Source organism: Cucurbita pepo, chromosome LG08, assembly GCF_002806865.2.
Source record: "Cucurbita pepo subsp. pepo cultivar mu-cu-16 chromosome LG08, ASM280686v2, whole genome shotgun sequence".
NCBI lineage: Eukaryota > Viridiplantae > Streptophyta > Magnoliopsida > Cucurbitales > Cucurbitaceae > Cucurbita > Cucurbita pepo.
The window spans coordinates 8,627,463-8,638,949 of record NC_036645.1 but is presented as its reverse complement, the minus strand read 5'-3'; the positions used below and the strand labels follow the sequence as shown (position 1 = coordinate 8,638,949).

At 34.7% G+C, this 11,487-nt stretch overlaps 2 protein-coding genes and 1 long non-coding RNA gene across 5 annotated transcripts; 1 reads left to right on the top strand and 2 right to left on the bottom strand.

Moving 5' to 3' along the window:
- The first annotated feature begins 47 nt into the window (after window positions 1-47).
- On the top strand, window positions 48-1,474 carry LOC111800594. Its single transcript, XR_002815997.1, has 3 exons — window positions 48-122; window positions 599-829; window positions 1,146-1,474. It is a non-coding gene; the product is annotated as an uncharacterized LOC111800594 (long non-coding RNA).
- Window positions 1,475-2,377: 903 nt separating this feature from the next.
- On the bottom strand, window positions 2,378-7,330 carry LOC111801182 (transcription factor MYB3R-3-like). 3 transcript variants are annotated; one of them, XM_023685179.1, is made up of 9 exons: window positions 7,156-7,330; window positions 6,631-6,810; window positions 6,348-6,399; window positions 6,100-6,157; window positions 5,289-5,384; window positions 5,081-5,183; window positions 4,660-4,788; window positions 3,139-4,241; window positions 2,378-2,655 (listed from the first exon to the last, which is right to left on the bottom strand). In XM_023685179.1, the coding sequence occupies exons 2-8, from the start codon at window positions 6,774-6,776 to the stop codon at window positions 3,203-3,205; spliced, it is 1,623 nt and encodes a 540-aa protein (XP_023540947.1). In that variant the 5' UTR covers window positions 6,777-6,810; window positions 7,156-7,330; the 3' UTR covers window positions 2,378-2,655; window positions 3,139-3,202. The 3 variants fall into 3 exon arrangements, with proteins under 3 accessions (XP_023540947.1, XP_023540950.1, XP_023540948.1); XM_023685182.1 differs by having other exon boundaries at window positions 6,631-6,792; XM_023685180.1 differs by having other exon boundaries at window positions 6,631-6,782.
- A 1,913-nt stretch (window positions 7,331-9,243) lies between these two features.
- Window positions 9,244-10,306, bottom strand: LOC111799552 (metallothionein-like protein type 2). Its single transcript, XM_023682911.1, has 3 exons — window positions 10,149-10,306; window positions 9,739-9,822; window positions 9,244-9,650 (listed from the first exon to the last, which is right to left on the bottom strand). The coding sequence occupies exons 1-3, from the start codon at window positions 10,211-10,213 to the stop codon at window positions 9,566-9,568; spliced, it is 234 nt and encodes a 77-aa protein (XP_023538679.1). The 5' UTR covers window positions 10,214-10,306; the 3' UTR covers window positions 9,244-9,565.
- Between the last annotated feature and the right edge of the window lie 1,181 nt (window positions 10,307-11,487).

The following is an 11,487-nucleotide window of genomic DNA, read 5'->3' as shown; positions in this document are numbered from 1 at the left end:
GTCTTGGTTCATATATATGCTGCTATAATCCCTAGTTTTCTTTCGTCCTGCAGGATATTGAAATGCGTAGAGGAAAACCATTGTATTTGAATGAAGAGCGTTATGCTGCCCTATCATATATGGTAAAGAAAAATGGCTCTTATGTTTTCTTTTTCCCGTAATAATAATTTTCCCGTCCCTTCTTTTTAAGTGACCAAGTTTTCTCTACTCTGAATCATTCCATTCAGAAATGAGGGCTCCGTTAAATTATCAAGATCAATTATCTAGATGTGAGAGACCTAAAACCACTCCCCAACATGCCCCAGTTCTGTGACGTCTTTATTTTTGGTTTTTTTTTTTCTTGATTCACATTACCATTTCTTGTTTACTGTTGTTTAAGGAGGTAGAAGAACACAATTGTTCTTGATTCTTTTCCCTCGGTCATTTTTTCATTTGATAGTTCGTTCCTTGACATCAAACCTAGTGAACTTGTGGAGGCAGAAAGTTTCTCCATTTAATAAAAAATTAGAATAGAAACCAAGAAAGTGGAGTAATGAATAAAATATGCTTGAATCTTTTTTATTTGATTCTTCATCATATAATTGTTTTTGGTTTTTAGGTTGCTTGTCATGGTCTTGATCGAAATTCAAAGGTTCTAGGCCAGACTACAATTGGGTCTGTCTTCGTGATTTAATATGGAGTATATTTCGAGGCGATTCCTTTGGCCACTACGACCGTTCAGATTTTGCACTTGCTCATATTATAACTCATGCTGAATTCACTGTCCTAGTTTTTCCCAACAGAGAAGTATTTGACGCCTTGGAGACACTGGTAGAGATGTCGGATACAGGTATGATGAAAATGGAAACCCCCCTATATACCTTTTATGATGTAGAATGAATATCTATTCGAATAGAATTTTGGTTGTGTATGTTGTATAGTCTTTATGGGGCCTTGAGTAATCAATCACTAATATGAACTTCAATATTTATTTTCAAAAATATTTTTTGTATTTTGTTAACAAATACTCTCTTTTTGTTATCATCAAAACACACTATGATTTCAATGTTAACTATGTTTCTATGCTGCTGCTCTTTCTCTACTTCCGATCTGGCTTCTCTTCATTTCACTGATTTTGCTTCTAAAGCAAGATTTTCATGTTTTAGGTCGTGTAGTTCTTGGTTTTCAAGATACTCCGCAGGAATGAATTCTCATCCACAAGTGTTTTCAGAGTTGAGAATGACCCTTTATTTCCGTATGGAGCCAGGAGCCAGTGGCCCAGAGGATATCCAAGGTGCATTATTATTACCTGAGCAGTAGGTTGAAAGTCGTTTGGAAATTGACGTGTTTGAAGTGCGGTTGTACATAGGGAGGTCACTTGGGGTGTTAGAAGGGGAACTTGGTGCATTTCTGGTCAACTCAATTTTTTATTTTTTATTGTAAATTATCAACTTCCGGTTTTATATATTTCTTTTTGGGGGAAAAAAATGAAAAAAAAAAAAAAAAAAAAAAAAAAAAAAAAAAAAAACTCTATTATAGAGGTTTCTACCACCTAGCTCTTTTCCCTTGTGTTATATTGTGTTATATTTTCTTTTATGTCTCTTGGAAAATGGATTTCTTTGAAAACAGAATTGACCATGTTTTGGTGTGTTAGAGTTTAGGGTTCTTTTAAGTTATTTTTCTTATTTTTAACGATATAAGGTCCACTTCAAAATAATCTCATACTTGGAAGTAAAAGCTTCCAAAAAGTGTTTTTAAATAAGTTCGTGCTATTTAGTCTCTAAAATTAAAAAATATTTAGTTAGTGTCATAATAGATCTTTGAATCTTTAAACGTTCAATTTTGTCTCATTTTTATGATTTTAAAAAATATATTCATCTAGTGATAACATTTACTCTCTACTACTCATTGATTCTATAATGTATCTTTTATCTTTGCCTAAGAGCTTTCACTCCATCCTCAATCCCATCACATGAATCAGTTAAGAGTAAAAATGAAAGCATTACAAGCTTTAGGTCGGTATCTTTGATCTGTGTCGGTATCTTTAACCAATAAAGATCGCATAGCTNAAAAAAAAAAAAAAAAAAAAAAAAAAAAAAAAAAAAAAAAAAAAAAAAAAAAGCATACATGACCCATGTGCCCCTAGGTTCACATTTAATAACTGTCCATGAGCAAAAAATACTGTAGACATTCCTAAGGTCTTCTATTTCTATAATCATATGATCCAGAAATATGACAATCATACTAATTTTCTTCATCGAATCATATAACATTTCCCCTGGGGCCTGGATGAACTCGAAAACAAAATAAAAATAACAAAACCACTGGATAATCAGATAAAACACAGCACTCCAGAATCGTAGAATTTTTTCTTCATTGAAATGTGAATTTTTACAAGTTAAAAAAAATCAAAATTTATTCCATAAATATCAGAATTTTAGCCATTCGAAACTGGTCAGAGATAATGAAACATGTTTTCGTGGACACTAAAAAATATCAAAACCTTAGGCCTATCTGCAATTGTAAAAAATAAAAACGTTCAAAAATATATGTACCGAGGATCTAAGCAAATAGTCAATTTTCGATACCGGTTGCTGCTTCAATAAACACTGAAAATATGGACACCATTTTTTTCTGGATATAAACTTTCCGGAGTGGGGCATTCCATCGCTGAGGCTGCCAGAGATGGAACTGTATCAGTAAGTTCTCAGAAAGCATCTCAAATGGTATATTATCTCACGCTATTTACAATGCATTTGTTAAGCATTTGGGAGAATGGGGACCAACCTAACAGTGATATAAACTAGCAGATTGAGTGTTTAGATATCCTAAAAGATCAGATGAAATGGTTGGTTCTAGTTTAAAAACTCATAACAACTTAGATGATGCACAGACAAGAGTAGCATTGAACTTGATAATAGTAGCATCCAAAAGTTATCATAAGCCCACCCAAGATCCTTCCTTACTCTGAAGGTGGATCCACACAAAGAGTCGCCTATAACTTTTTTGCATTCACTAAGCAGACTATTATTGACGACTTTTCAAGAATCTCTCTAACTAAATTAAAAATAAAACGCGATCCACGTGATTAATATCCGTGTTAGGAGTTTCAATAGAAAATGAGAATATGACTAAGAGAAGAAAGTTGCAAAAACTTACAGTTCAGATTTTGCCATCATATTGTTTGCTAAGGAATTCTCAATCTGGATGAGATCCAATTTGATTATGCTGACTTGATAGTATGATTGTTTTTCTCCTTGTCAAATGCGAACTCTAGTTGCTTTTCCACAGATTTTGAGATAGCTGTTCGCTTGGATGTTAACCGGTATGGAGGAGATGCATTGACGGCCTTACTGTTTGACCTGCTGGGGCTATGATCAATACTAGGACTGTCACATAAGCTTCCATTTGGTGAACCCAACATGCTGTCACTATTATTAAGTGTTTCTTCTGGTCTGGATTCTTGGGAGATGTCCTTGACTGTTTCCGTCTCTCCGTCCTGCGCTTGCTTAAGAGGTAAACAAGTTTGAGCTTCTGTCTTTCTCTTTCGTAATATTGACGGAGTGCTGGGAAAACTTCTAGCTGCAATTCTCAATATCGACTCTGGACTGTGTATACTCAAGTCTCTAGTCTTCACACAAGGAGGAGTGAAGATACCAATAGGCGAAGTAATTAAACTACTATTTGTCTCGTGCATGTATATGCTTAAAAGTTCTGAATCTACTGGAATACGACTTTCTAATTTAGGTGGCTCATAGTACAATGAACCATATTTTGGAGATTCAAATCTCAAAGGTGTTCGTGTAGTTTTATCTTCATCTAATTTGCTAATCTCACTGTCTGATTCCCCCTGAGTTTTAGTCCCATTCTTTCGTGCTGACCCAGATTTCCCAACTCTTAGATTCGTAATATTTGAAGGTCCTGGCCAGCATTTGACATGTCTAGAATCAGCAGACTCATTCAAAACACCACTCGTTGAAGCAACCACATCTTCATCAGGAGGTGCTGAAGACTCAATCTGGTCTTTGCTACTTCCGTCCAATTTGTAGAAATCTGTGTTACCTGATGATGTTTGGGCAGTTGAGTCCGACCCTTTGCTAGAATGAGGAGGAAAGTTCTTAATAGGTGGAGTCCTAGTAGCATCTCTAGCACCATTCTGGGAACTATTTTTTGCAACTGGTGGAAGCTTCCCGGTTGCCAGATAGAAATCTAATTTTTTCTTCAAGGAACTATTCCAATGGTTTTTTATCCCATTATCGGTCCTGAATATAGAAAGAATACGCCATACCATTATAACCAATTCAAGCAAAAACATTCCTTTTCCTACGCAGGATGAACAGTATTCATAATTGTGCTCATTCTGTGATAACTTATTTAACACATCTTTCCATATTTTTTACCATTCATTCAGCATGATAATAAATTCTTCAAATAAGAGACAAAATACACAAACTTAGGGTTGTTTCCAAATGAATACCAAGCAGAATGTAAGACCAGATCAGTAGAAAAACGTCATGAATTTAATTAGATGGAACTCGACAGTCAGTTGTACACATGACCTACATATAGTCATTTGTCCCTTCTCTACGCGTGTTTCTATCTTTGTTTATCTCTTTTTCCTTTCTTTCTTTTTCTTATTTTCATCGAGGTATTGAATTTCACAAAAACAAGAATGAGTACCTTCCAGGTAAAACCCTGGCTATTTCAGCCCATTTGTTCCCATGTAACCGATGTGCATTCATGAGGGCTAATTCCTCTTCCAATGTCCAAGCATCCTTCTTTATATCTGGATTTAAATGATTGTGCCACCTGAGAATAATAAAATATTGCTTTACAACAGATACAAAAAATCTAAATCCCCTCAATATTCTGAAAGAACAAAACATGAAGACAGAATGCTAAAAGTTCAGAAACCACAACACAAACAAATCTTATTATCTTTTAGGTAAGTAAACAAGGAATCACACAGTCAGTCAGTAGGGCAATTGATTATAATAATTAAGGGGCAAAAAAAGCATGATCAACTTCCAAGAAACCTCTAAATTGCATTTACAATTCAAAATCAAGACTTCAGGTAATGGTTATAAGTTAAAAGGGATACCTCTCTCGGCATTGTTTCCCTATGCGACCTGGCAAAGACTTTGCTATCAAAGACCATTTGGTAGGCCCATACTTGGATACCAGTTCAATNTATGTATAATCATTAATTAAGTTATAAATAAGAAACAATAAAAAAAAAAACAAAATGATAAATTTTCACTATACATGCAAGAAATAAAGCATCCAAGATAGAAGACACCGAGTAAAGACCTCCTGTGCCCACGGCCCTTTAACGAGGTCTGGATTGAGAACCTTCTGCCATCTATGCAGACATTGAACTTCTGATCTATCATGGAAGTACTCAGCTGCACAAAAAGAAAAAAAGAAAAAAAAAAGAAAAAAAAGAGATTTGATGAGGTTAATAAAACTAACAAAGTTGCATAATAAATATGACAAACAAAAACAGGACCATATTGATAATTGATTTATTAGAATCAGGGTCAGGCTGTCATAATTTTTATTTATTTATTTATTTTTATATATAGATGAGTGTTGGGCTAGTTAGGTTGTCATAACAAGTGATAGTAATTACTAATCAGGCAACCCACTCATCATCGATTAAAGATATTTAAAAAGTATTCTTAGAGTTGAATGAGCAATATATATACAAAGTAAATATCAGCCCAATTCAGGCAAATGACCATCCATATATATATATATATATACATAATCTTTTTTCTTTCCGAAACTTTCAGCTGAGGCTTATAACATTTCAATGGTGCAAAATGCAAACATAGTACAGCTCCATACTACTACTGCCAAGAATACCCATCCAAAGTATAAAAGCTTGTAATGCCTTACCTATAGGGCCAACCACAAATTTAAAAACAGCAAAAATATTTAACATAAGTTTTCCTATTAGTTATTAGATGAACGCATAAATTGTTTCAAGACTACCTTGACAGTTGAAAATATCCCGATTCATCAGATAAAATAAAGACATGAACTTTAAAGCCGAACGATAAAATCTAAAATCGTTTTTAAAAAATGAATTCCATAGCAACGAGAATAGAGAGAAACCTATTTTCTTCCAATGTTTCCCTTTAAAAGCTGCAACAGCATTTCTCAACGTCTCATCCTGAAAAAGAAGCACATCACAAGTCAAGACAAGTGCTCCATGTTCTTATAAGTTAAGATTTCTGGAAATCGGATCTTCTTTATCCAATGCAAAAATGCTTTACTTTTCCAAAGCTTGGTACATGTCATGACCATCATAGCTAGAAACTATGCAACACAAACAGCTAAAAGAGGGGATAATCAATGCTTACCTCTTGCGGAGTCCAACCACCCTTAGCTCGGCGAATAGGGCCACTAGTTCTCCTGCCAAGTCAAATTACACATTTAAGCAAAAATGTCCGAGAGTTCTTTGAACTGATCATAAGCAGTATAGAATCATTCCATTTTTCAGTAACTTTTGCAGTCCATTATAAAATACGAATAGCTGCCTTATTCACCGAATGTCCAGAAACAATAACAAAAAGTTTCTTCATCAGTAAATGTCTCTGCACATTGCTAAATCAAACACCGAGTCGAAGAACTTTGTGAAATTACCGACGAGAAGGAGATGTTGATGCTGGACTACACATCCCAGGAGACTTAGCAGTTGCGCTACCACTACCTTCAGAGACAGAGGAACTCGAAGCCGCCGTAGATTGCTTATTTTCAAGACAACACTCTTCTTGTTTCACCTCTTCCATCTACTCCTAGAACCATCTCCAAAATTCAAAAATCCTAATTACAGAATAAATTACCACCTCAAATTGTAACCGAAAAACCAACAGCAAGCTACTAAAGCAACAATCCGTAAAAAAAAACCTCATCTACTATCAAGTTCACCTAAACCGGAAAACAAAAACTCAGATCTTAAAACCAGCAATCAGATCGAAAACTTGCGGAGAGAATCACAATTGTAGGGTTTTAGAGACGAAAAGCTCGAAAAACTGAAAGAATCCTGCCCCAATCAGAGCAAGGTTTATGAAAAATAACGAAAACACACGATCAAACAGTCGACAAGATTGAGGAAAAATCAATAGAATTGAAAAGAAATTCGAAGCATCTGAGAGTATAGAAAGTTACCTCTTCTCGTAAGGAAGTGGCGGGAATCGAAGTGGAGCAGAAGGAAGCGATGAAATTAGTTCAACACCAAAGGAACCACCGTTCCTTCAGAAACGAATACTTTTGTTTTGGTTTCGAAAATCGTCGCCCGTTGAAACAAAAGTAGAGGCGAAAACAGAGAGAGAGAGAGAGAGAGTAAAAGAAATATATAAATAATTCTTTTTAAAATTTTATAAAATTCCCAAATTTTGCAATATTTGTACATAACGAATATATAAGACCACCGACGTCTCCGTTAACTACCGTTATTGAAGGTCAGTTTCGGGTTTTTTAAAATAAAATAAACAAAAAGGGAAACCCTATTGGTTAACGGTCAACTAACGGAAGGCGTTATGATATAACGAGGATTGAAACTCAAACGGCACTTGAGATATTTCGAGCGTTAAAGGTCGACGAACATTTTTGGGGATCGGATTCGCGGGTAGACGATTCGCGGGCAATTCTGTACCGTCCGATTAGAAATAAATGACCACGATTTGAGCTGATTCGTGTGTCAAGAGATATCGTACGTTAAATTAATAAAAACCAAGGCACTCANAAAAAAAATAAAAAAAAAAAAAAAAAAAAAAAATTACCCATTAAAAATATTAATTATTATAAAATAAAATAAAATGATTATATATTCTGAATTTTTTTTTAGCCCGAGAAAGAACAACGGGGTGTAAAACAAAAAAAAATATACTGATTTTATAACGGAACTCCCACCCTTAACCCATTAAGGAAAAAGAAAAAATAAAAAGATAAGGTCATTCCATTTCGACAAAAGATCCACACCCAAGTTTCATAGCTTTGGATCAGCTATTCCGATCATGGTTTTTCTAGACTCCTCTCTCAGTAATTCTCCTTGAACAAAGTACACCATAGAGTCTACTTTATGGAGCCCTCTAATAAAGGGCACATTCAAGTCACTTTTGACCAGCCTCCTCTAACTAGGAAGTTCACTCCTCTCTCAACATGAAGTTCACTCCTCTCTCAACAATTCTCCTCTTGAACAAAGCACACAAAATGAATGACCAACGACGTCCTATCTACACACACGTACTTATCTTGTTCCGAATGTTTCAAAATGGACCAAATTATTAGTGAAATGTGACGTATTAAAGCCTAAAGGAACGATAGGAAGATAAGATTGATGTAAGCAAGACTAAAATAAAAGAAATACATGATNTTTTTTTTTTTTTTTTTTTTTTTTTTTTTTTTTTTTTTTTTTGATGGTTCAATGATTCATTTCAATGGTTCATTTGGTTGAATGAAAGTCGACCTCGGTTAGTATAGGGAATGATCATAGGTTTATAATTAAATAATATTATCTAACCGAGAATGATCATAGGTTTATAATTAAATAATATTATCTCCATTTTTTAATGTAGGGAATAGTTCATTGGTTTTATCCACTAAATCAACTTTGCTCAAAGGTGTTGTGAAAGAAATTTTGCATTTCATTTTTTGAATTTCAATTTCTTAGATTTAGTGGATTTTGATAAAGGTGATTATAGTATTTTATTTTATTTTACAATTGAGAAAAGTTCCAACACGTGGTAGGCTCTTGATGTTATTTATAATCATTTAATGTGCGATAATTTCGAAAGTATTTCAAACCAAAAGGATAAAGTGGGGTTTTTTTTATTATAAAAAAAAAAGAAAAAAAAAAGTGAAAGAGAGAGATCATTTGACTATTATTGAAAATATCTGTAATATAAACTCAAACAACAGAATACAGAAATAATAAAATTTAAACTCGCCGACTTACGGATGAAAGGATAAGGATTTCCAGAAAAAGATGCAAAAAGAAAAAACAACTTACCATCCTTAAAATAAATAAATTTAAAGGAAGGAGAACGGGGATGTATTCAATTTTCAGAACTGTTTACCATGTAAATTCAGATTGTTCGGCTTATCAGTCGAGAAAGATAACTGGCACGCGTAAATATGCATTTAATTTTGGACATCGATTGAGAATGAAGGGTGTTAGCTATTCGACCGGCCCCATCGAAATTGTTGAATTTTACTTCTTATAGTCAGATTTTATAGAGCGTTCAAACTCGGTTCTGGATTTTCAACAATAGACATGGATAACAAGAACAAACTCTGTTACACATAAATTAGCACATACCGCTTCTTTACACAGAGAAAAGCAAACGTTAAACAGACATGGATAAACACAGGCATCCTTGGATAACAAGATCCGTGCGCCATAACAGCATATCAGTTTTTCCACAACTTAACGACTGCTATTATTTAAAAGGAACACTTCAATCGACTCTCAAAGACGCAACGACGGAAGGAAAACACTGGAAGATTTGATAATTGTTATTATGATCATACTTAAGTACTCGAAGACATCTCAGGTCGCAAGGATTTGAGCTATTGCTCATTTACAGTTGCATGGATCGCAGGTGCAGTTGTCACCGCATTTGCAGCCGTTCTCGGCTCCCATCTCTGCAACCTCGAAGGACCTAATATGGAAAATAAGTACAATTACTTAAAATTATGATTCATTACTGAATTTCTCTTGAAAAATTAGGCTCATTCAAACAAACTTACATCTTCTGAGGAGCGAGGCCGACGACGAAGGTCTCGATAGTTGCGGTTGTCTCAGAGAAGCTCATGTCAGGGAACATCTTGCAACTGCATAACGAAATATCAAAACGAAACGTCAGAATCATCGTAATTATCCTCTAAAAAACTATTATCGGAGTCCTTCTCAGATAATTCAGAATATTATAGGCAGTGATCGTGTGATGTTTTCTCATATTCAGAATTCAATAAACAGAATCAACACATGATCAGATCGCAGTCGATCGAGGAACTAAGGTACAGAAACGAAAAGGAAATCGAAAAAAATAACAATAAAACGGAAGGTCAAAATCTCTAGAAATCATCCTCCATAGAAGGAAATTGAGAAATCAGTTCACACAATCAAAATCTAAAGGAGAAAATTAGCGATTACTCACCCTCCGCAGCCGTTTCCGCACTTGCAGGCAGAGCCGCATCCACAGTTTCCACCACAGCACGACATTTTCGACGATGAAGAACAAAGAACAACGAGATAATGAAACTTGTTTTCGAAATCAAACTAAAACTTCTCGCTATTGAACGAGATGTAGAGCTGACGGATGAGTCTATATATAGGGGCGGGGAAAGAAGAGAGTACCATAACCACCGTCCACGTGTCAAAATCGTAACGGATAGGAATTCTCGCGTTTAGTCCCGAAGTTGCAGCTGCTCTCTTCCACGTATCTGTCATGACGATCACTCGTATGGTTTTCTGGTTTTCCCTTGGATGGGTTCCCAACGTACCGATAACACAAGTAATCAACGGTCCACATTTGATCTTAGCAAAGATAAATCAACGGTTGATCTTGAAATGAAAGATTCTTTCGAGGTGCCACACAATGTACGTGTGTAGCTGAAAGAGTAACAATTTATTCCGGTAAAGAAACCTCATAATTTTTATTTTCTAATAACATAACTCATGAGTTTAAGTATGTTTTAATTCAGTTTTTATACATCAAAAATATCTATAATAAATTAAAAAATAAATATACCAAAATAAAATAAAAACAATAATAATTACTTGCCGTATTTTTTAACATTTTTTTATGTCAAATATATTTAATTTTAAAGTTTATATGATCAAAATATTATTCAAATATGGTCTCGATTCATCCATGGTCATTGGTCGTGGAAGAGGGGACCACCAAATTTAACTTTCTTTTGAAGGGCAGTTAACTGAACCATAGTAATGGGCCAATGGGCCCACATTGTCAATCATAAACCTAATCAAGTGGGCCCACGTTGAATCCTGTCCATTAGCGGCAGATCGTCCAAAGTCGCACGGCCTGGCCCGAAAGTTGCTATGACAACAAACCAACAATTTTTTTCAGGAATCTACTTTTTTTTTTCCGCTCCTCTATTATTGACCCGAAAGTATTAAAAGGAATTAAATGTATTATATTTTTTCTGAAATTTAATTCCATTTTAGTTTATATATTTCAAAATTTTAGTGTTAGTATATGTATTTTATCTTAAAACTAATATTTTCACCTTTTTATAAAATTAAATTAAAAAAAAAAAGTGTACTTGTTTTTACTATATAAAAATTAAATAACTTCCCTGTTCTGGATCAGATTTGTTGAGCTCAGTGATAGCCCATTTAACTGGGCTCATGGGAAACAGTTAGCCCAATAGTCTTATAGGCCCACCACAGCCCATTTTACTGGGCTCATGGGAAACAGTTGGCCCAATAGTCTTATAGGCCCACCACAGCCCATTTAACTGGACTCATGGGAA